Source organism: Pelophylax lessonae, assembly GCF_965119305.1.
Source record: "Pelophylax lessonae genome assembly, chromosome: 6".
Lineage (NCBI taxonomy): Eukaryota > Metazoa > Chordata > Amphibia > Anura > Ranidae > Pelophylax > Pelophylax lessonae.
In genome coordinates this window covers 202,460,480-202,485,470 of record NC_138773.1, presented here as the reverse complement: position 1 = coordinate 202,485,470, position 24,991 = coordinate 202,460,480, and the positions used below count along the sequence as shown (strand labels likewise).

At 44.1% G+C, this 24,991-nt stretch overlaps 1 protein-coding gene across 1 annotated transcript in view; it reads left to right on the top strand.

Annotated features, from left to right (window-relative positions):
• The window catches only part of METTL21A (methyltransferase 21A, HSPA lysine), a 67,316-nt gene that overhangs the window by 24,234 nt on the left and 18,091 nt on the right, over nt 1-24,991 (top strand). The window contains exons 2-3 of the mRNA XM_082260578.1: nt 1,020-1,190; nt 24,418-24,529. Coding sequence (XP_082116704.1) covers nt 1,044-1,190; nt 24,418-24,529 — 259 coding nt within the window. The 5' untranslated portion in view covers nt 1,020-1,043. The remainder of the gene's footprint in view (nt 1-1,019; nt 1,191-24,417; nt 24,530-24,991) is intronic.

Here is a 24,991-nt window from a genome sequence, read left to right as displayed (position 1 = left end):
GACCTGAATATGTGCTCCCTCTGGCAGATGGTTATGGTTTCTGCCTGGGGGCGCTGCTCTTCAGCCAGCAATTCATTATCTCTGCCTGACAGTGAACTTCCTCTTCTGCAGGCATCACTTGACCAGTACCACAGCATTGATCACGTGACTGCTTGTTCGAGGGAGCCCAGATACTAGATTTTTTTTTTTTTTTTTCTCATGGCATTATAGGTAATTTTATCTGCATTTTGTAATAAGAAGTCATAAGCATGCCTGAGCATTTCTCTAAATGTTATATCTGGGGAAAAAAATTACACAAACATGTGTGCCAAATGAGGCACTAGATTCCCCTCATAATAGAATAGAAAATAATAAAATGGAATTCATAATGTTAGAAAAAAAACTTTCTATGCTTGCAAAATAATTTATTGTGTATGTGCACAATAAACTGTACAATAAAACAAATAATTGCATATAGAGTTTCTTTAATGGATGTTACACCACAAATAGTAATGTTATTCCCCTGAAATACTATGAATTTTTATAGCCATTTTCCTTATGTTGTCTTGGGCTGGCCTACAGTTTTGGTTGCCATTGTCCAATCCTCAGGCAATAATATTTCCCGAAGTTTTAACTCTTTAAGTGTCCCCCATTGGAAAGGATTTTACAGTAATTGAAAAAATCCTATTTGTCTGACTGCCCTATGTTCAAAATTGAAGTGGCTGAAGGATTTTTACCTTTTGTGCATTCTGTATTTGAAAGTTAAAAAACATTCAATGCTTAGCTCCCCCTCAGCCCCTCTAATGCCTACCTAAGCCCCGATCTCGATCCAGTGATGTGCACAAGAGCTGAGCCTCTCCCAGGTCCCTTGCTGCTCATTGGCTGAGATGCAGGAGCTAGTAGCTAAAAAATATATATATATATATATATAAACTTTATTCATCTCAGGTTGTTAGAGGCAAGAGGAACATTGCTGTGAAACATCTGCTCTAAAACCTTCCTTTTTAATAATTTTCTGTTCATTTCTTATCTTATTTTAGATTAAACAGATCTAATCTGATGACATGGCATTAATGTTGTATGATGATACTGTACTCAGTGGCTTGAAGAGGTTTCATAATCCCAGTGCGGCCTACAACTTTGTCAACCACACAATACGAATTAAACAAAACTGGAAAGACCTTGGAGTAGCAGCTGTTGTCTGGGATGCTGTAAGTATTACATTATGTTGTATAAATTGTTTGTTTTATATTGAAAAATACTAAAATAATTTCCAGTTTTTAACCGCTTGAGGAGCAGCCTTCCTTACTCCTCATTACCAGGCCCTTATCAATGTTGTGATGGTTTGACTGACAATCTGTCATGCAGCACTGTACCAAAATACATTTTATATAATTTTTATAGACTGAGCTTTCCTTTGTCAGTATTTAAAAAACACTGGATTTTAACTATAAGGGAAACCAAAAATTAAAAAAAAAAAATGGTTTCCATTGGTCCCTGTTTAAAATAAAAATGCCAGGACAGTGCGAAAAGTCCCCAAATTACCCATTTTTTGTAAAGTAGACGCCCAAGGTGATCTCATGTTTTGCCATTTTCTTTTTTTAAATAAAGAAGCATTCTAGTATTGAGGTGGTAAAACACAGAGCTTGAGAAAGTTGCACTAGATACATTACAGTAAATGAATGGACATACACGGAGAAAGGAGGAAGTAAAGGAATTAATGTACAGGGGGTATATAACATACAGTGGCAGGATGAAGATAAGCAAATTATTGTGCAGGATAAAAGAGGTGTGTGTGTGTGTGTGTGTGTGTGTGGGGGGGGGGGGGGTAATATAAAGATCACTAGCGAAAGCATGGAGATAATGTGTAGGAGAGGAGGGGGCATGAAAGAGGAAATAAAGGATCCCTGTGTCACTGTAACATAAGGAATGATTTTGCAGCTGCTGATCCAGTCTTTCTTCATTGACAAGTATTACAATCACTCTCCCTCCTCTGTTTTAAGAGGAAGAGAAGGGATCGACACTGTAAACAATGGCATTTGATCCCTGTGATGACCAATCACAGCAATCACATGGTGCTCAGACCCTCAGATGGCCTTGATACAGTGTTTTAGTGTAATGAGCTGTCTAATGATTGCTTGGTACACAGAGATTACCAGCCACTCAACAACTGTTTATCCAATTCCATTTATAAATGGTATTGAATAAATAATGGGCTGTCAATCCACCGTTTATAGAAGTACATTGTTAGAAAGGGGTTAAAAAAAGCCGTCACAAACCTGGGAAATTCTAACTAAGATTATAGGGAAAAGAATGTATAAGCAGAGGCTACCTACCATGAAAATCGTAAAGCTACGGTATATGCAAGTCTCTGCTTTTCCAGGTAGGGTGCATTCATACTTCTGCACTAGAAAATATATGCATTATTACAAACATTTGAATCCACTTTTTATGTTCAGTAAGTTGTTGCTTTGTTTAACACAGGGATCATCAAACTATGGCCCTCCAGCTGTTGCAGAACTACACATCCCATGGGGCATTTTAAAACTGACATTTAGAGGCATGATGGGAATTGTAGTTCCTGAACAACTGGAGGGCCATAGTTTGAAGACCCCTGGTTTAACATGTAGTCTTTTAAAGAAATAGAGGTTTCCTATTGTGTGTCTTTTGGTTTTCATTTATATCCAATTCATCTTTTCAAAGAAAGTATATAGAATGCTGGTAGCAACATTTTATAGGGACCCTTTTGCAAGAAAAACAAATTACCACCAACTGCCCTCTGTAAAGGAATAAGTTGTACATTCCTCTTTTTGGTTGACGCATTTTCTAAAAGATCTCTGGGCACCACCACAATCAGATGCTTCTAGTAGTGTCGTATAGTGTTTCCCTTGTTGGGCTCCGTGGTTCCGCTTACGTCTTCTATGTTACACAGTAAGTAGGTAGGTGGCGGTGGTGGGAGAAACCACAGCTCCTTGGAAGGGACGTTCTTTCCAACCCACAGCTCTACAGGAGAGCACAGATTCAACACATTGCCTGGTGGTGGGGAAAGGAACTTTTTTTTTTAAATGTCTATACAAGCTGACTGACGGGAGTCAGACGGTTTTGTAAAAACAGTACTCTGTAGATTTTCAACTTGAAATGGATTTATTTTTACAAAAACAGAGGTCAGGACATGCAATTTGGGTTACTTATTCTGTTATGAAAAATAATAAAATTTAGATGACAGCCATCCTCTTGAATGCAGCTTTCAATCCTTCGCTTTAAATTGTCCAATACTCGGGCCAACAGCTGTTGATCAATCATGAGTACTTCTTGTTGGGTGACATCCTTCAATTCATTCAAGTTAGGGGGTTTGCGAGTGTACACACGCCTCTCCGGGTTCCTTCGTTACTGGGCTCCCGAAAATCCTAGAAACACTCAAAGACCTCTCCACTCTGCATTTGTTACAGCGTGGTGTGCGGTTTCCCCTTTTGGCGTTATTGGCCCATATTTTTTTTGAGGGAAAACAGCATAACAGTGACTAGTAACTCGGAACATTACATTAACATGCTGAACAATGACCAGAACTGGGAAGACGAATAAACATGAGAAATGTTTTATTTTCAGCAGGATGGTGCCACAGCGCATACTGCCAATGTACTAATGGAAGTTCTTCGAAATATGTTCCCTGGGCGCCTCATTTCACGTTTCGGCGATGTGCCATGGCCCCCAAGGTCTCCTGACTTGTCATTGTGTGATTTCTTCCTATGGGGGGGATACTTGAAGAGCCGTGTGTACACTCACAACTAGTGAAAGATGTAACCCAGAAGACTGATTTACTGAAGCATAAACTTTGTGTTATTTAACCTTGTTGTTTCAGTACTCCACAGGAACCATTTTTCAAGATGAAGCTTCAATGATTCATTATTGACAGTGTATAAAATTAATTTTATTAAGTAAATCAATCGGTTTGTTTTCCCAAGTCTGTGGAGCGCCAGCAGCTCTCATTGGACTAGCAACAGGCAGTGTACCTCACTCTGTAAAAGAGACTAAAAAAAAACCCCAATAATATAAAGCAGAAAAAAAAAGAAAATTATTGTTAGTGACTCATTTCCTATAATCCTCTGATCCCCAATTTTTTTTCTGAGAAGAGATGACTTGCATGTGTGATATAATGAGATATTATAAATGACGTATAAAGAAAAAGAAAATTTTGAGACATAGTTAGTTAGGTTGAAAAAAGGCACAAGTCCATCTGGCTCAACCAATAAAAAAAAAAACAGTAATGAAAACCCAACCATACAATCCCATATACACAATCCTATACCCGCTGTTGATCCACAGGAAGGCAAAAAAACCCCAGCAAAGCATGATCCAATTTGCTACAGCAGGGAAAGAAATTCCTTCCTGATCCCCAGAGAGGCAATCGGATACAGATATTCCCTGGATCAACTTTACCTATAAATTTTAGTACCCATTTATATTATGTACACCTAGGAAAGAATTCAGGCCTTTTTAAAGCAATCTAGTGAGCTAGCCAGAACCCCCTCTGGAGGGAGTCTATTCCACATTTTCACAGCTCTTACGGTGAAGAAACCTTTCTGTATTTGGAGACGAAACCTGTTTTCCTCTAGACGTAAAGAGTGCCCCCTTGTCCTCTGTGTTGACCTTAAAGTGAATAACTCAACACCAAGTTCACTATATGGACCCCTTATGTATTTATACATGTTGATCATATCCCCCCTTAATCTCCTCTTCTCAAGAGAGAATAATTTCAGTTCCTCTAATCTTTTCTCATAGCTGAGCTCCTCCATGCCTCTTATCAGTTTGGTTGCCCTTCTCTGCACTTTCTCCAGTTCCCCGATATCCTTTTTAAGAACTGGTGCCCAAAACTGAACTGCATATTCCAGATGAGGTCTTACTAATGATTATGTACAGGGGCAAAATTCTCTCTCTCTGGAGTCCATGCCTCTGTTAATACAAGAAAGGACTGTGCTTGCTTTGGAAACCTCAGCTTGGCATTGCATGCTATTATTAAGCTTGGGATCTACCAGAACACCCAGATCCTTCCCTGCTATGGATTCCCCCTAGTATGTATGATGCATGCATATTCTTATCCCCCATGTGCATAACTTTACATTTATCAACATTAAACCTCATTTGCCACATAGTTTCCCAATGAAACTGTGCATTGAGGTCAGCTTGTAAGTTGGAGAGATCCTGTAAAGAAGTTATTCCACTGCATCTCGGAGGCCTCTAAAAAGGGTGGATGTGTTTTATATACCCAAAATATAAAAGACCATTGATATTCAGAAGGAATACAAAAGCAGATTGTTGATCAAGGGAGTATCTGATTTCCTTCTAAATTCAGGAAGGACTGTTTTCATTTTCTTTGTTAATGCAACACTGCAATGCACATCAATTTCTGACATGGCTTCCAAATGCTTTTATTTTAATTATGGTGCAGTAGTACAATCCACAATATGGTTGGAGATCTATCATGGGTGATGGTCAGGATGTATGGTAAGTATTTACAGTAGCTGGAGCTGGTTCATCTGGTACAGGTAGTAGGTCTGGGGCTGTATCTGTTGGCATAGGTAGAAAAAGGTCTGACGTTGAATCCACAGGCACAAGTTGTTAAAACAGCAAGCACAGGAGGCAGTAGATCTTAAAGCAGAAGTCCAGTCAAATACGAATTATACTTAAATCTGCTCCCTCCCTCATTTTAAGCTTATTCGAACTACCCTGTAAAGGAAAGCTCTCTATACCTACCTATTCGGAGAAGGCTCCGGTCATGTCACATGATCTCCTCAGTGGCCAGCTTCAGTGAAGAGGGGAGATAAAAGTAATTTTACAAACTTCAAGATCGTCAAGATTAATATGAGGGCATAAATATTTGAAATGCAGTGTGATAGATCTTTAAAAAAGGAATTGTACTTGTTACAGATATGGCTGCAATAAAAAAGTAAAACATCACGGATAGGATTTCTTTTTGTGATTTATGGTACTGAAACATAGCTGGATAGGCATGACCATGGCAAACATGACAGGCTTTTTTTTTCTCCATACTTTTAGCCATCTGTGGGGTTGCTTAGATCTCCCCAAGTTCCCTAAAGCCCAGCAGATCTTTCTGAAGCAGACAGATCTGCAAAAGTCCACTACTGACTTGCATAAGAAACCTTTCAGCAGCCAGTGGTTGATGACAAGCCTGGGAACCTGCCAAAATTGAGGGAAATTTTGAGAAGTGCAGGATTTGGGATTTTCCAGACCATGGAAGGCCATGGAAGAGGCAAGCAAGTTTCCAGAGAATAGGCGCTCAGCACTGTTGGGCTGGACAGCAGACATGAACTCATCAGAATCAGGCTGAGGCTGTGGCTAAATGAAACATTAACACTGGCCAACGACGTCAAAGTAATCCTTCTTACGGCCAGTCCTACACTGTTTTGCCCCTGCAAATGCTAGGGTGGACACAATGCCAACATGGGGCATACAGACACAAGGTGGGAGGGAGCTACTAGGTTCAGGTCTTAAACTATCAGATGCTAAAGGGGTGTTAAAAGTACAGAGTTTTGAGAATCTAGGCAGCATTGTGAACGATTCTTATTAGAAGCAACATTTGAGCCACGTCTGTCCATTGTATGGTATTCCTGGTGCGCTCCCTTTCCCATCAGCAGCCTGTTTGCAGTGCGGGTCAAACGCAGTCCTAATTACCCTTTGTTGCTGCATGTATTTCGGCATTCATTGCCAATCAGAACATACACCAATACTGTAGCAGAATACATTACATAATGGTTCCAATAAAAAAAAAAAAGCAGCACATTTTATTACATATGTAAGGCTAAAGACACGGCCCTGTAGGAAAGCTACTCCACGACCAGATTTACCTGTGTGTATTGCAGAAACACAATAAAATGTGTGGGATGTGCATTGGGGTGCCTTTCCAAAGAAAAGGAATTGCAGCACAACACACCACATTGAAGCTGTGTTTTAGTGTACATCAGTGCACAGATATAACCCCATTTGCATAAGGAAAAAAAAAGTATGTGGTGCATTGCATTAGCCACAACACATGCGAATACACCACAGCATTTTGTATCAGACCCAATAGTTGAAAACTTAGCAAACAAAGAAACATAGTGTATATGATTTAACATTTTTATTGTGGTAGGGAGTAAATTCGCATTTTGGTAAGTTGCAGGGTTGAAGATACTCCCCTCATCCCCATGTGACCACACTGGATGCTTAAAGTGGAAATAAAGACTCCACTTTTGAACTTGTACCTACAGTTAAGCCTACAGTAAGGCTGATCTGTAGGTACAGTGAATATCTCCTAAACTTGCACTGTTTAGGAAGATATTCACACAACATGTAGCAGGTGAAGTCACGGGTGCATGTGCTCTGAAGGGACGGCACACTGTGCCAGACTGCCAGAGCTCTGTACTAGAGCCGAGGCCTTCCACGCGCATGTGCCAGAATGACGTAATTTGCGAATTTCAGCTGTATGAATGGCTGGGTCCATTCATACACCCAGAAGGAAGACTTGGTGAAGATGGTAGTGCCAGGGAGCCCTGACAGCATTGTGCTGGAGGTCTCCTTGCACAGGTAAGTCTGTCATAATGCAGTGCATACTAGTACATCACTTAAACCGGCATGGGGGCCCATTGTTGATTTTTCTGGCAGTTTACTACCGCTTTAAGTAAATGGCAACTTTAGCATGCAGTGCTGTCAGATGGGGGTGAAAAGCCGCCAAGCACCAACAAAAGAATCCTATCTTGAAGTACTGGCTATGTCAATTGCTTTCCTTTAAATGGAGCAGGAAAGGAGTGAAGTACTGGCAGTCCCCGGGTTACAATCAAGATAGGTTCTTTAGGTTTGTTTTTAGGTTGAATTTGTATGCAAGTTGGAAAAGGTACATTATTTTAAGGTGTAACTCAAGCCAAAAAAATAATTTTAAAGTCTTTGGAATAACCTTTCCCTAGGCTAATACCCTTGTAATATTTGTTTTGCTGTCTATGTCCCTGTTCAGAAGATTTCACCTCACTTTTCAGTCCCTGTGACAATTGGATTTTGAAAAGTTTGGGTTGTTGTGGAAACAAGGATTGGTGATTAAAGCGGAGTTCCACTCAAAAGTTCAACTTCTGTTTAAATGGTCCTGACCCCTTGACCTGCCATATTTGGCATATCATATTATTTAGGGGGGGGGGAGCAGGTACCTAGTTTTGACAGGTACCCGCTCCCACTTTCCCGCTCGGGCCGCCTAGGCGGCTCAGGCAGAAGTTCTCCTCTCCCCCTCCCTCCCTGCAATCTTCTGGGACACGTCACAGGTCACAGAAGATTGCCCTACATTCAGGACTCGCAGCCCGACTCGCGCATGCGAAGTGCGCACCCGGCTGTGAAGCTGCAAGCTGTCACAGCTGGGTCCCACACTAGAGATGCCGGCACCATGGGGAGAAGAGGGAGAGAGCCGAGGCTCCCCCTGGCCGCATCGCTGGACTATGAGACAGGTGAGTATGTGTCTATTAAAGAGGTTGTAAACCCTCTTGTATAACTTTTACCTATAGGTAAGCCTATATTAAGGCTTACCTATAGGTGCTATAAATATCTCCCAAACTTGCACCGTTTAGGAGATATTTACAGCGCAAACTGCCGAGCCGTTCCTTCAGAGCTCAGTGCCGTGAACGGCGGCTCCCGCGCGCATGCGCGGGAGTGATTTAATCGCGCCTCCGGCCAATCAGATGGCCGGAGGACGCGAACCCGGAAGCGGGACGGCAGGACATGTCGCCGTCCTGTCGCTGAGGTGGCGGCACGGTGGGGGCTTCGTTTTAAGGTAAGTACTACATAATGAGCTAGTATGCGATGCATACAAGCTCATTATGCCTTTCTCTTTACAGGGCTTTTTTTTTCTCGTTTTTTTTTTTTTTTACTTTACTTCCTCTTTAAAAGGCAGCAGCTATACTTTTTGTAGCTTCTGACTTTTAATCAACACAAAAGCCAGTGGAACTCTACTACTCAATGGAGACCCCTTTTCCCATAACTCTTACAGTAGTGAATTTCCCTTCCTAGGAGATTTCCTCTCGCTTCCTGTTGTCTCCCTCTGTTTTGTAAGTGGGAGTCATATGTAAGTCAGATTTTTGTAACTCAGGGACTGCCTGTATAAAGCTGGCATTAAAGTTAACCTGTTTTTTGCTTTGCATGGGCAAAGCACAGAGTTGCTTTAAATAATGCTTCCGAAATTAAAATCCTCAGTTGGATATGATTATAAAAGTTGAAATGATCCACTGTTCAAATTGAACTGAATATTGCCTATTTTCAAAATATTAGGACTTATTGCTTAGAATTTTCTGAAATAATAACTTAATTTATGAATAACTCTTCTGTTTTAAATCTTCTAGTATGAAATGTAGGTGAGTAATTGCTTCCTGTGAATAATTATTTTCCTCTTCCTGGAGTGCCTGGCTTTGAATTACATTTGAGCATCTGTGCTGTTTTCCAAGCCAGCTCTGTTTGGATCTCTGTTATGGCTGTAGTAAGCGTGTCTTGGAATGCATTGGTCATTTTAATGTTACTTGTTCTTCCAAGACCTAAATGAGTTTTTAAGATGTCTCCTTAACCTAACAGATACATATCAGATTGTATAACTTTTTAACGATACATGTTCAGAAATAATTTCTGCTTCGTGTCCACAGGACATCCTGAGCTCATACATAATGATTTTAGAAACCAAACATTATGGCTGTATTATCTTTTATGTTGGTTCCTGCTATGTTTAAGTGTACGAACGTACTAACATTAGGTATTAATCAGATTTCATGTTTAATTGGTTTGTAAAGGAAAAATAAAATAAGGTGATATATTTACCCTGAGTAAATAAAATAAAAAAACACAATATAAAGCCTTATAATGTCTGTTGTGGGCTATAGAGGGCATGGGCATCTTAAAACCTGGGCTGTTCTGTATTGCACATGGCTAGTGCTCTGGACTGACATCTTCCCACCTCAGCGGCATGACCCATATCAGCGATGGGCAGTCTCATACCTGAGACAGAGTTGACAAGCAGGCTTCTCCAACACCTTCTATCCAACAACCCTGGAAGTGGTAAATGAAGATGTGAGGACAAGGAGTGACAAATGAAGATGTGAGGACAAGGAGTGACCCAAAGTAAAGGGTCACATGCTGTGATATGCACTTGCACATGTGCCTGCATTGGTCTCCTTCCACAGGAATTGAATGACCTTCCTAACCAGCAGCCTCACCAACCAGCACTTACAGTTGTGCTTAGAAGTTTAAATACCCTGGCAGATTTTATGATTTCTTGGCCATTTCCCCAAGAATATGAATGATAACACAAAAACTTTTCTTTCACTTATGGTTAGTGTTTGGCTGAAGCCATTTATTATCAATCAACTGTGTTTACTCTTTTTAAATTGTAATCACAACAGAAACTACCCAAATAACCCTGATCAAAAGTTTACATGCCCCAGTTCTTAATAACAGTGTCTTGCCCCCTTTTACATCAATGTGTGCTTGAAGTCTTTTGTGGTATTTGTGGATGATGCTCTTTATGTTCTCAGATGGTAAAGCTGCCCATTCTTCCTGGGAAAAAGCCTTCAGTTCTTGTAAATTCTTGAGCTGTCTTGCATGAACTGCACATCTAAAGCGGTAGTATCCCGCTTTTTGACACTTTTACCTACAGGTAAGCCTATAATAAGGCTCACTTTTAGGTACAATTAATATCTCCTAAACCGGCACGGTTTAGGAGATATTTGCAGTGCATGCAACCGCTCACGCGAGCGGCGCATGCGCTCTAAAGGTTCGGGGGGACCTTCAGTTTTCCTTGCCGGGAGCTTGCCGGAAAATCACTCCCACGCGCATGACCTCAGGCAGTTTACAGCTAATCTCAATGCCGTTTCGCGCAAATGCAGGTCTTCAGGAGCCTCTGTTTACTGATTAAAGCGGCCATAACTATGTAGCCTATGTTCGGAGCTCCGGGCCATAATTTCCAGTTTCGGTGCCATTTTGTTGTAGTCAAAAAAATCATCACCAGCGGCAGCCATTTTCTTGTATACATAGCATTTTACTTCCTGCTAGGCTCCATCTTATTCTAGGCTCCATCTTATTGTAGCCTCCAGTCGACCTCACAAACAGGCTGACTGTTGTATGATTTTCTATCTTAAATTATGTATATTTTACTGAATATGGCAATAAATATCACTAAATGATAGAAAATAAAATGAATAGGTAATAGTTCATAATATGAAATATAAGTAAAAAAATTTGAAAAATATGTTAATTTAAAAAATAAAAATCTGTATAAAAATATATATACAGTATATAAAGGAGTCCGGACAGGCTACATGTCTCAACAACATTAATAAAAAATGTATTTAACTGCAAAGTTTAAAAAAAATAAAAAAACACTAGGATTTCAAAACCTAGAGAAAAGATCAAAAATAAATAAATAATATAGTCCTAAATATAGTGATACTAAATTAAAAATAATAGTAAATAGATTTTGTGCATACCATGATGTCAAAGGGCTGGTATAAATCAACAATAATGTAAACATATTTTAATGTTAAACTAGCTGCTATCAAACAATTTTAAGTCCCAATCAACATTAAAAACCTTACTGGGCTCATGGGGATTCCTCACTGTGAGATATGTAGACAACCTCCTGTTGAGGGAACAGTTGGCGCAGGTTCTGGAGGACAGCGCAGCCCTGGCCATCCAGACCTTGCAGAAGTTGACTGGGTTCTGAACCTTCAGAAGTCAGCACATAAACTGATTTATAGTTTGTCTATCTTTATCTGGGTCTAATCCTAGACACAGCTGAAGCCAAACTTCAAACTCTATGCTGCTAGACTTTGTAACGCTCCTGCGTTTCTTATATGGTGTGGATTTTCAGCTGCAGAAATAGATCCACGTCAGTAGTCATGTAAGAGATATGCTGAGATACCATTCCCAACCTCAATGACTCATCATGTGTGGAAGGTCTTATTTCAGCCAGTAAATACACACAGTTAGCAAGCTGGTTCCTAGTGTGACTTTATGTATGTGGTAACACAATGATGAAGGTTGAGGGATAGGTTGAGTGGAGGTGATAGGTGATAGACACTTGAAGGTGAGACAGTAGCAGATGGATGCAGGAAGGTTTAGCAATGTTGTATGATAGCAGATGATAGAATAGCAGGTGGACATACAAAAGAGATCAACCCAGTGCAGAAAAGTAGCAGTAGTCTCAAGAGCTAGCAATCTAGTTTATGCAGATGTAATAAACAGTCTTTACTATGCAGAGCTAGATAGTGTAAGCTTAGTATAAGTTTATAGAGAATTCCCCTGCGGGGTACTTAGCACTATTAGCGATTCAGCCGAAGGGTGGTTCAGGAGAGGCGGATGATCCAGTAGCGGGATAAAGGGATCAGCGCAGCGAGGTTCCGTCAGCGAAGTAAGCTTGCAAGCATGGAAGCTTCAAGCAAGGTTAGCATCCAAGTAAGGGTGTTTGAACGAACACATGTGAGTGAGAACCGACGCCTTAAATAGCCATCTAGTCCGGCGCTGAGTGATGACAGCTCCAGTCTTAAAGGTGTATGCGCACCTTTCCAAAAGTAAATGGTAGGGCGCATACACTTGTGGAAAGTGTAATTTAGGGTACCAAAGGTACCGGAACATTACAGACTTGGACTTTTTAGTTCAGGAGTCGCCCGACTCTTTACTTCTGCATGAGTGACCTGGGGCTCATGGTAGCCTCTTCAAAGCAGTCCCATTTGCTCAGTTTCTCTCAGACCCACAAATAACATCATCCTGTCATCATGGAACAAGTCAGTCCAGTCTTGGAACAGATCAAATTTAGTGGCACCGAAGATTAGGTTGTACCTGGCCTGGTGGTTTTGGAATCCCACTCTGTAGTGGAGGAAGTGTTTCCAATCTTCTGGAAGATCTTCACAATGGATTCTAGCCCATCGGGCTCGGGAGGAGCAGGTGCAGGAGACTTGGACACCAGAGGAAGCAAGCCTCTTATCAACATTTTGGAATTTGGGTGATTGGTTGTTCATGCAACACCAGATGTCAGAGAAATGATCGTGATGTGACTGGCAGCTCCGCCAGTACTTGTGATGGGTGCATCGGGCGCATTCCCTAGCGCATGCGCACTGGCAGAAGATTGGCGAATGGGTGTACGCCAGTTCGCCACAGCGTGCTAACGTCCATATGCGATGGAGCACGCATTACGCCATAGATGCGTCCATTTGCTGGCCTATATAAGACTTCTGCTCAGCCCATCAAGTTGCTGGATTGTCGTCAGCCTTCCTGTGTCCTGAGCATTTGCTACCTACCTTGGATTTCCAGTTGTGACCCAGCTTGTTCCTGACCGGTCTTCTCTCCTCTCCCGGCTTGACCCTTGGCTTGTCTTACCTACCCTGCTCCAGTTTTGGCTCTTAAGTATTTGACCCACGGACTTGCCATCTATCTGCCTGCCCTCCAGCGTATGACCTTGGCTTGCTTTATGGGCTTTGCTTCTGCCTTCTACCTGCCCTTCTGTTGGGACCTTGGCTAAGTTTCTGTTGCCGCTACCTGCCTGAGCCCTTGGACTGATTTACTGTGTTTGACCCTCAGCTTGTTTCTTCACCTGTTTCCTGGTTGCTCTAGTTTTCTTGTCCATCTGAAGACTCCCAGAAGACTTCTGCCCAGTATCCTTCAGGTGACCACCGGTCTACTCCACTGACCCTCTTGGCAACCAGTGCTTCTTTGGGCGCTACACCTCCTGTTCCAACCTCAGAGGTGTATTGCACTCAGCTGCAAGGGGAGCCCTCTCTGCATCTTGGCCTTGGATCAGGTATGTGACACCAGGCCACTTTGCTGGAGGGTCCTCTTAACTTTATTCAGCCAGAAAAAATCATGATGGTGCTATACATCAATCATTAGGGAGGAACCTGAAGTCTTACTGCAGTAAGGGAAGGGATTATATCCTATCCAGGTAGAATTTCACTTTCCAGACTTTTCAGCTGTGTACATTCCAAATGTAGACAATTGGCATGCAGGTTTCCTCAGCCGATAGTGTCTAGACTCCGGGAAAGTGGATCCTACACCCAAAGATGTTCCAGGACCGGTGTCTAAGTAGGGGACACTGGACGCGGGTCTCCTGGCCTCCAGGTTAAACAGCCAACCGAACATATTTGTCTTCAGGTACAGGGATCCTCTAGCGGAAGCAGTGGTACTCTGTGTGGGTTTACTCCTCTAAACTTTCTCCTCATCTGCTTTGAAGGACTAAGATGAAGGGCATTCAGGTGATCATTGTTACTCCCAATTGGCCCAGGCGAATGTGGGATGTCAACCTGGTAGGACTCCTGGCGGATGCTCCATCTGCTCTGCATCTACTTTGAAGTTTCTCCTTGGGACTAATCCTTGTTTTGTAGCAAGGTCTGAATCAGCATTTGGCTCTTAGCACTCCTAATGGCCAAGCTTCTGCCCTTTCTTTTCTGTCCCAGAGACTGTTAGCCTTGCTCTTTACCTAGGACCTTGCCATGGGGGGTTTCCTGTGAAGTTGCCCTCGTCCATTCCTCTGTGACTCAATGGGATCTAAATCTGTCTCTCTATATGCCTCAGTGCAGTTTAAAGCCCTTAGAGACCTTTCTCTCTCCTCTTACCCACAAGGTTGTGTAGCCATCACCTCTGTGAGGCGAGTAACTGACATGACCACTTTTCTTGCAAGGAACTCTTTCCGGTTTTTCACAGGGACAAGGTAATGTTGAAACCCAGGACTTCCTTCTTGTCTAAGGTAGTCTCTGCCTTTCACCTTTAGGACATTTTTCTTCTCTCCTTCTGTATGGCTTCAGTTCACCAAAAGGAAGTTTGCCTTCATTGCCTGTATGTGGTTCCGACTGTGCTAATTTTAACTCTCAGCCACTGCTTCTTTCAGAAAGGCTAATTCCCTTTTTGTTATTATGGATGGACACTGAGAGGGTGAACCTGCTTCTCATTCCACAACCTCTCAGTGGCCTAGGCAGACCATTATCCAAACCTACAGTCTCAAGGATAGTTTTTCACCTTGCCCCTGTCCAAGGTGCATTCTACTAAATTTGTGAGCGTTTCCTGGGTTTTGTGGCAGCTGTTTTCCAGAGTTGCAAAGCTTCTACCAGGTGGATGCTTCAATGTCATCTGATGTCCGTTTCAGGCATAAGGTCATTAAGATGGGTCTTTGAGCTGCAGACAGTCTCCAGTGCCTGGCAATGTTGTCAGGTGTTGGTCATCCCTCAGACTGCTTTTGAATGTTGCAAAGGTTAAAGGTTTTGGGTTTCCCTCAATGAGCAAGAAAGAAAGTAGGATTTCTGTACTTTTGTATGTTTTTCTTGAAGTCCAATGAGTGACACAGGTCCCACCCCCTCTAGGATTTTGATCATGCTTTTGGAACTGCTTTGCTAAAAAAAAACTGAAGTAAGCTAACTATTGAAGGGCATATCCTGGGCTGACCTACAGTTTTTCTTTTTCTAGTGTTCATTCTTCCTATAGCCGGAAGTCTACCATGAAGGCTAAAGACACTATGTCCCTCAAAAGAAGCCAAGAAAAGGATTTTACAATTACTAACAAATGTATATTTCTCTTCCGTTAATTGACAGACACAACTCCATATTCTTCACCATAGGGTTATGCTGCCCGCTACAGGAGTAGGACTAGGCAGACAACACAAAATCTTGGCTATGCTTTTTTGTCTATTTTTGCTGTTTGTTTTTGGATCCTGTTTTTTTCCTGTGGAGATCTTCTAGCAACTGCCGGGCTGAGTGACAGGCTGGACTATTGCAGTTCCAGTGGTCCCCTCAGGCCAGCGAGCGCATGCAGACCGTAGTTCCGTGCTCGGTCGGCTGCGACCTAGCCCCACTGGACAGGAGCTGGCCCGCGAGTTAAACATCTCGCATGGTCGCATGCGATCAGATCTCAGCCTAAGTCGCAGTGTTCCTTCTGGCCGACAGCTCCCCCACCTCAATGGCGAGGAGGTTTCCGTCTTTGGAGTGTTACCCGCACACTTCTCTGGATCAGTAAGTAAGGGCCCCCTACTCTCCTTTCCTGGCTTTGGTGTGTGGCGTGGGTACTCCCTGGGGGTATTTGGTCCCTTTGGGGTTCCCTTCCCCACCCCCCTCCTTTGGTGGCATTGAGTTGGCTTGTCTGTCTGTGCTTATGGTGAGGGAGGGGGGGTGGCTGGTGCCCAGGCTGTGGGTGCTCCTGGCCTTTGTGTCTGCGGGCGTGCTGTCACCCTCGGTGGGCCTTCTATGGGGTGGGTGGCCTTTTTGGGTCCCCTTGGGACAGCTGGTGGACCTGGGGGGTGGGTAGCTCGGTATCCACAGGTCCAAATACCACGCAGTTGGGCAGGCCAAAATTTACGCAGCGGCTTTGTGGCCTACTTGCTGGACCTTCTCTGGTGCAGCCCCAATTGTAGCAGCTAATGCCGCCATTGTACCCCGGGTCATCCGTCTCCCCTCTGCTCCCCTGGCTGGTCGCGGAATGCGCCCATGTGGCCGGGCCACCCCCTTTCTGGAAGGGTGGCTTATGCGGGGTGAGAACAGGGTCCCAGGCAGGTTGAGCTGACAGGGTGCTGTGGGGCATCCACCTTTCCCAGTGGCTCTGTGGGGGTAGTCTGTCTGCGGGTTTTCCCGTTTGTGGCCTATGCTGGCCTCCTTGGGGGGACCCCCTTGCAGGGTTTTCTTGTTGGCCCCCCTTTTTGCGGGTCTCTTTTGGCGCCCGCTGTGGGGGGCTTTAGTCGCCGACCCCCTGTGCGGTGTAAGGATATCGGTTTGCTTAGCGATTGCGCCCCCCCCCCCTGCCGTCTTGTCTCATAAGTTTCTGCATCTGGTTCGGTCGCTGCGGATGGGACCACCCTGTGGGGTCTGAGTCCATGTTTCCCTGAACCGTCAGACAGTGAGGATGATTCCTCCATGGCTTCTGCGGCACACAAGAGGTGCTGGTATATGCATTGATTGCGTCAGTGCAGAAGTCAGTTGGAGGATGCAGCCGAGACAATTGTGTCTATATGTGCTGGATGCATCTAATGCGACCCTTGATGGTCCCAAGATGCTTTGCTGTCCGGTATCATTTGAGGAGTCTATTCTGAAGCAGTGGACGCTCCCACCGGAGGTGGGTGCCCCTATTTTCCAGGTTGACCATGTGTTCATAGGGACAACCATGTGTCCAGTGGTACTATCCCCGGCTTTTAGGACTCCGGCTGACAGGTGGGCAGAATCTCTAAGGCCCGTTACACGTTTACTATCGCTGGTGTCTTATTGGGGCATGTTTTAGCCTCCGTTCGGGTGTCTCAGACACAGACGGGGTGGGCGACGCTTTTGCGTCTGACCATGGGGGGCAACCGGTTTCCCCCTGCCTATGGCGAATTGGCAGACCGATGAGGCCCAGTGGGAGGGGCGAAACGCTTCAAGCTTGACATGAACGTCTGACGTCACATCCGCCCGTTGGAACACACGCCGTCCCGGGTTAAACCACCAGATCATATTGAGGAACAGCATATATGTATATGTAAGTGGATACTGTTTTATTGATAATAAAGGTTCAAATGATTTTACCCTATGGCAAGTCTATCTATTTTATGCACCATGATGGAGAAAAGCTCTTGAAAGGCATGCATCGTGATCCATAATATCGTGGATGATACAGTTACCAGTACGGGGGATTCATCACTCACACCTGTAATACCTATCATTGCTCCGTGCGGGGATCCATCATTTATACCTGCATTACCCATCATTGCTCTGGTGAGTGGGGGCACATAGGGGAGTACGGTGTTGATCACTCACTGCACAGGAATTGATTCACCATTGTATTGAAACAGCAGCACTTTAAGAAGCATCTTTTGGACTGTTTTGGAGTCATATGAACTTTGATTTGCACATATTTGATACTTTATTGCACGTAGCACTTTGGCACCATTGATTGTATGACTTTGTTTTAGTATATTTATACCAATTTTGCAGTTTATTGAAATTGGTTTAACATAGGAGCAGCGCTCACATTCCACCCTATACATCCTGATTCCAGTGTCGGAACATTTTCTAGGATTTTTTTTTATACCCTTTCATGGCTTCCAGGAAGAAGGGCAATTTTGTCCTATTCTGGACCTCAAGGCCCTGAACTGTTTTGTGCAGGTGCAATAATTCATGACGTCCTTTTGGACGGTGGTGGCGTCCCTACATCAAGGGGGTTCCCAGGCTTCAAGGATGCCTACCTGCACATTCCTATTTGCACCCTGCATCAGTGTTCCCTCTGCTTCACTCTGAGAAGGAGCACTATCAGTTTGTGGCGTTATACTTTGGTCCTCACAAAAGTGTTGGCCCCAGTCTTTGCGTTGCTGCGTCAGCAGGGGATTGCTGTGCTAAGATACCTGGATGACCCCCTCTTGCGAGCAGAGTCTCCGTCGGCTCTGACTGCCGATGTGGAAATATATACTTTCCAGACTTTGTGGGAGATCCAGTGGCTTATGAGTTTCAGAAGTCTGCCCTGGTTTCCGATCAGGAGATTGTATTATTTCAGGCTGACTCTGGATTCAGCTCTAGCCAGAGTGTTCCTTCCTCTGGGAAAGTTGCAGAAGTTGCATTATGCGATTCAACTATTGTTAGCCCACAAGTGGCATCCCTTCGGGCATGTATGCGAGTGTTTGGGCCTGATGGTATCCACCTCTGAAAGGGGTTCTGTCTGCACAGTTCTACACGAGACTCCTTCAAAAGGAGATTCTAGCTAAATGGGACACTGGACAATGTGATTTGTTGGGCAACAAAGAGTTCTCTGGTCTGGTGGCTGCACTCCCCAACCTTGCTACAGGGAAAGTCCTTTCTCCCCTTGTACTGGACAGTGGTCATGACAGATGCCAGCCTGTCCAGGTGGGGAGGGGCCCTGGGGCTGAACTTGACCTAGGGCTGTTGGATGCTGGAAGAGTCCAGATTGCCCATCAATGTCTTGGAACTTAGAGCGATTAGGCTTTGCCTGGATCATTGGACAGAGCGGCTCCAGGGGCTCCCAGTGCGGATTCAATCGGACAATGCCATGGCCATAGCTTTGTGAATCACCAGGGTGGCACAAGGAGTGCGTTAGCAGCCTTGGAGATGTCCAGCATTCTTCAAAGGCAGATCAGTCTTGACCTCTCCGCCATGCACTTTTCCGGCATGGAAAATTGTCAGGCGGATTACCTCAATCGTCAGGCGTTGGACCAGGGTTAATGGGCCCTTCATCCGGATGTGGTTCATCGGATATGTCTGCGATGGGGTAACCCCGAGGTGGCTCAGTTGGTGTCCTGGCTCCACAGAAAGGTGCTGAGGTTTGTGGCCAAGTCACGAGATCCTCTGGCAGACGCCACGGATGATCTGATGGTTCCATGGAGCCGGTACCATCTGATTTACACTTTCCTTCACTCCAGCTTCTTCTGTGACTTCTACTCAGGATGGAGGATGAAAGGATTCTGTTCATTCTGGTGGCTCTGGACTGGCCGACCTAGTGCGACTGGTTGCCAATGTCCCCTAGAGGCTTCCTCTCAGACGATCTGTTGTCTCAAGGGCCGATCTTCCATCCTGTTTTACAGTCACTGGCTTTGATGGCCTGGCTGTTGAGAACCAGGACTGGGGCTTGTCTGGCTCAGTGATTCCAACCATGTTGAAGGCGATAAAAATCTACATCTCGAAAGCTTTATCATCAGATGTGGAAGGCGTGCGTTTTCTGGTGTGCAGTTTGTGGAGTCCATCCTCGTTCCTTTTCGGTGGCTCAGATTCTGGTCTTTCTTCAACAGGGTTGAATCAGGAACTGGCCTTGAGCACCATGAAAGGCCTAGTGTCTGCCTTGGCAGTCTTTTTTCAAAGACCTTTGGCTTCCCATTCATTGGGATGTACATATCTTTAGGGGGTTCATCATTTTACTCCGCATGTAAGTTTTCCTCTGTCACTATGGGATTTGAACCTGGTTCTGTCGGTTCTTCAAAATCTCCCTTTGAAAACATACAGTAGATCCCTTTCCTTACGCTGTCATAAAAGGTGGCTTTTTTGGTGGCTATCACTTCTGCTCACAGGGTGTTGGAGTTGGCGGTTTTGTCTTGTCGTTCTCTCTATCTGGTGGTTTACTGGGATAAGGTGGTCCTGCAACCACGGCCGTCTTTCCTCCCAAGGGTTGTCTCTGATTTCCATTTCAATAAGGACATTGTGCTTCTGTCCTTGTGTCTCAGGCCAGCTCATTCCAGGATATTTGCCTTTTATACTCTGGATGATGTTGGAGCTATTTGGCAGCCACTGAGTCCCTTCGGGGGTCAGACTCACTCTTTGTGATTTCGTATGGCGTGGAAGGGGATTCCTGCTTCCTCTGCTACCTTTTCCAGATAGATCAGACACACAGTTGAACCAGGCTTATTCGCTTACGGATCGGGTTTCCCCCTTTCCCTGTGATGGCACATTCTCGGGCACACTCGGGGCACTTAGTGCTTCTTGGGCCTTTTGTCATCAGGCGTCAGTGGTGCAGGTGTGCATGGCGGCCACTTGGTCGTTGGTGCGTACTTTTTCAAAGTTTACAACATTGATGTTTTGGCATCTGCGGTTCCCCCCTTTGGCTGCAAACCTTTTGCTGGCTGCGATTTAGAGGGTCTGTTTTTCCCTCTTAAGGATGTATTTCAGGCTGGGCTCCTGTTGTTCTAGTTGAGCTACTATTACCTGGATTGGCTTGTGTTTAGTCTTGGGTTTGTTATTCCCACCCCTCACATTCGGCATTGCTTTGGGACGTCCCTATGTTGAAGAATATGGAGCTGTGTCTGTCAATGAACGAAAGAGAAAATAGGATTTTTGTACTCACCGTAAAATCCTTTTCTCTGAGTTCATTGATCGACACAGAACCCACCCCTCTAAGGAGTTTTTATGCTTCTGTTACTGCTTGTTACAAAAATGAGTATCTCTAAGCAGAGAGGAGGGTTATGCCAGCTGAGGACGGCCCACAGGGTGAAACAAAGCTTTTGTGTTGCCTGGATAAATTGGCCTCTAAAAGAGAGGCCAGCCTCAGCGCTTGCCCTAATAGTTGTGTTAAAGGTAAAATTTTGCAATCAGTGCATGTGCCTCAGTATTTTACTCAAAGAATATAGTGCTGCCAGTGCGTTCGTGAACAATGTTAATAAGCATAAGTGCAAAACCTTCAAGTTCATGTGCAGTACTGCAAATAAATATATGTGCTTACTGATAAAAGTAAAAAGGACTAATAGTACTGTAAAGCAAATAATCAAGTGTAATAGTACAATAAAATAAATAAAAGTGCTTAGTGCATGTGAGGTAAATATACAAATAGTCTTTGTAAACAAAATAGTGTCCAGTAAATGCTGAAAAATATCTATATTGCTAAAGTGCAAAGTGCTGAGAAGGTGCTCTTCCCCTTCAGCTTGCGAATGAGCTGACTTCCATCTGTGAAACGTGCTCCACTCGTGAAAAATGGTTGGGTCACTCACCAGATAAGGTGGGTCCTCATTGCCATATAGCAGCACGACCATATAGCGCTTGTGTGGTCTCTCCCACTGGATGTCACTTTAATGGATCCGATTCGGTTTCCCAGGATAAACCTGCAGGCTTCCAAGATCTACTGATCACCAATGTGGGTCATATAAAGGAAACAAAGCGGACTCCAGATAGTGTAATATTTCCAAAATGGTTAGATTTTATTTCCCATCCAGGGTAAATAGGCAATTAAAATCCATGTATCATAAAGCTCAATTGCCAGAAATGGCACTATAAACCATTAAAAAGTCCCGCTCGAATAGTAAATGGTGACCGCCACAGATTGCAAGTATGCTGGAGTGGATCGCGGTACAGCGTTGCCTTCCGGCCTGCGTTCTACTTGGCCCCCTCGTGACATCACTACGTGCGTTCCACCGTACGCGTTTCGTCAGCGCGACTGACCTCTTCAGACGTTTGAGATCTCTGAAGACATCAGCCGTGCTGAGGAAACGCGTAAGCTGGAACGCTCGTAGTGACGTCACTTTTCATGGTGCTCAAGGCCAGTTCCTGATTCAACTTATCAGCACATTTTTTTGTGCTGAAAACGCCCCCCTCGGCTTATACTTAAATGTCCCCGGCCGGCCCGACGTGCTCCTGAGGCGCCTTAGATTCAAAAATGGCGCCGCCCGGCGTCAACATGTCACCGCGCATTCGCGCCGCTGCCGCTCGGAAACGGCCGTACATGTTCGGCTATTCCTTGGAATAGCCGAACGTATACAAGCTTTCCCGAGTGGCGGCAGCGCATGCGCTGTGACGTGTTGGCGCCGGACAGCACCAATTTTAAATCTACCGCGCCTAAGGAACAGGTAAGTGAGACTCCTCCTCAGCCGCACTACCTGCCATTATGTGAAGGGTTAACCTAGTGCAGACTAATTTCAGTAATTGGCTACAGGCTGCCTTATTTAAACACCTCAGCAGCACTTTGTCTTTGCTGTCTTGTCTGCAGCTTTACCTGTACTTCTGATCCTGAACCTGCTGTTTCCTGTTGACTTCCTGATTGACCTCCTGGCTTGTCCACTAGTTCATCTGCTTGCTGCTCACCCTGACCTTGGCTCGTTCCTGTGACCACTCTCCTGCCTTATCCTTGTCGGCTTATCTGCTTCCGGTTCTGGACTTGCTCACCTCCTGGTGGGGCAACCCTGAGGACCGCGACCTGGTGTTCAGCATGCAGCAAAATCCATCCTCCCCATCAGAGGCTCTGGTGAAGACCTGCTGTCACTTAGACTCCGCACCTCGGGCTAGCCTGTGTCTACCATCAGTGTGACCCGTCCGTGTTCCTGTTTTACCGGATCCCACAAGGCTACCTCTACATGTCAGGCTCAGCCACCAGCACCATTACACTTTAACACAACTATTAAGGCAAGCACTGAGGCTGGCCACTCTGTTAGAGGCCAATTTATCCATTTACCTATTCACTCTTCAGCTGCTGCAATTTCCATTAAGTATATACAAATATCAGTCAAAAATGTTTAGGCCTATCCCATCCAGTGGCGTGAGGGCTATACCCTTTAAAAGGTATAAATTTGACATCCCATTTTGTGTTGTCTGCGTAGTCCTACTCTTGTAGAGGGCAGTATAACCCTATGGTGAAGAATATGGAGCTGTGTCTGTCCATGAACTCAGAGAAAAGGATTTTACAGTGAGTATGAAAATCCTATTTTTCTGGCTATAAGGTAATAGCCTTTTGTGTTACCATTCTTAAGGAAGACTTTGGGCCCCTGGGGACCTGCACAGCTACTGCTCCTGCAAATTCTTTGACAGATACCGAGCTTCTTCTATGTATGTGCCACAAAATCCCTAACCCTATGGAGAGCCTGTCTATTATTGGAGTAAATAAAAGATGGCCTCTACTTAGGAATTTATAGCATGTAGAAAATAAAAAGCCAAGGGACTGGCTAGAGTTTTCAGTGGCAGCTAGGCCTCACCATGTAGATCACAGGAGTGCTTGGAAAGGAGATTATAAATTTGGGGGGGGTTAGTTGGGGTGCTGAAGGGAGGAAAAGTCTTTGCAGATGACACCAACCTATGCTAAGGAAGCACAACTTGGGGAATCAATGGTGGGGAAAGATCTGGGTATTCTGGATCATAAGCTTAATAACAACATGCAATGCCAACCAGCGATTTCCAAAGTGAGCAAAATCCTTTCTTGTATTAAAAGAGGTATGGACTGCAGAGCGAGGGATATTATTTTACCCCTCTACAAATCATTAGTAAGACCTAATCTGGAATATGCAGTTCAGTTTTGGGCATCAGTTCTTAAAAAGGATATCGGGGAACTGGAGAAAGTACAGAGAAGGGCAACCAAACTGATAAGAGGCATGGAGGAGCTCAGCTATGAGGAAAGTTTTTAGAGGCACTGAATTTATTCTCTCTTGAGAAGAGGAGATTAAGGGGGGATATAATCAACATGTATAAATACATAAGGGGTCCATATAGTGAACTCAGTGTAGAGTTATTCACCTTAAGTTCATCACAGAGGACAAAGGGGCACTCTTTACATCTGGAGGAAAAGAGATTTTATCTCCAAATATAGAAGGGCTTCTTCACAGTAAGAGCTTTGAAAATGTGGAATAGACTCCCTCAAGAGCTGGTTCTGGCCATTGTTTTAAAAAAGGCCTGAATTATTTCCTAAATGTACAAAATATCACTGGATACTACTAATATATTTTATCGGTAAAGTGGATCCATAGAAAATCCATTTTCCTGTTAGGGGACCAGGAAGGATTTTTTTCCCTGCTGGAGGAAATTGGATCATGCTTTGAGGGGGGTTGCCTTCCTCTGGATCAAATGTGCGTATAGAAGTGTATGTGTGTGTGTTTTGTCTGTGTTGATCGAACTTGAGTCTTTTTCACACAGATTATCTATGTAACAATATGTAATTTAAAGGATAACTGTATGTCATATAAAAACACAAAGGCCTACAATTTATATTTAAACTAATTTTTTACCACAGGCAGTTGTTCTTTGCATGTACTTAGAAGCTGGCGGCATTAACCTGCAAGGTCGCTCTGTGATAGAACTGGGAGCAGGAACAGGATTGGTTGGAATTGTGGCTGCATTACTTGGTAAGTGTCGTCATAAAAACCGTAAAAATAAAAAAAAAATTATAATTTTATTTTATTCATTTGTTTTTCTGTACTGTCTTCCCAGTAGTGTTTTCTGGACAGTTATAATATGTTCGTAATTCAATAATGGTTAGATTCAACAGTAGTTTTAAACCTAACCCTAGTTTCTGATCCTCTATTTTCCATTTGCATTTGATACAAGTTAATGTTTTTAAAGAACATCAGAGATATTCGGAATCCCCAAAATAATAGTACAGTATATTTCTTTTAGTCAGATCAGTATATTTTCTGATGTTATGTGGTTTATTTAACCACCTCCCACCCGGGCCATTGTACATATACGGCCGGGTGGGAGTCTCGTCCTTCTGTTCGGACGTTCCGGAACGTCCTTCAGAAGGAGAGAGATCGCGCCGCCGCGGGCACGCGCATCGGCACGATCTCGATGTGCCTGTGTCCCTAGGA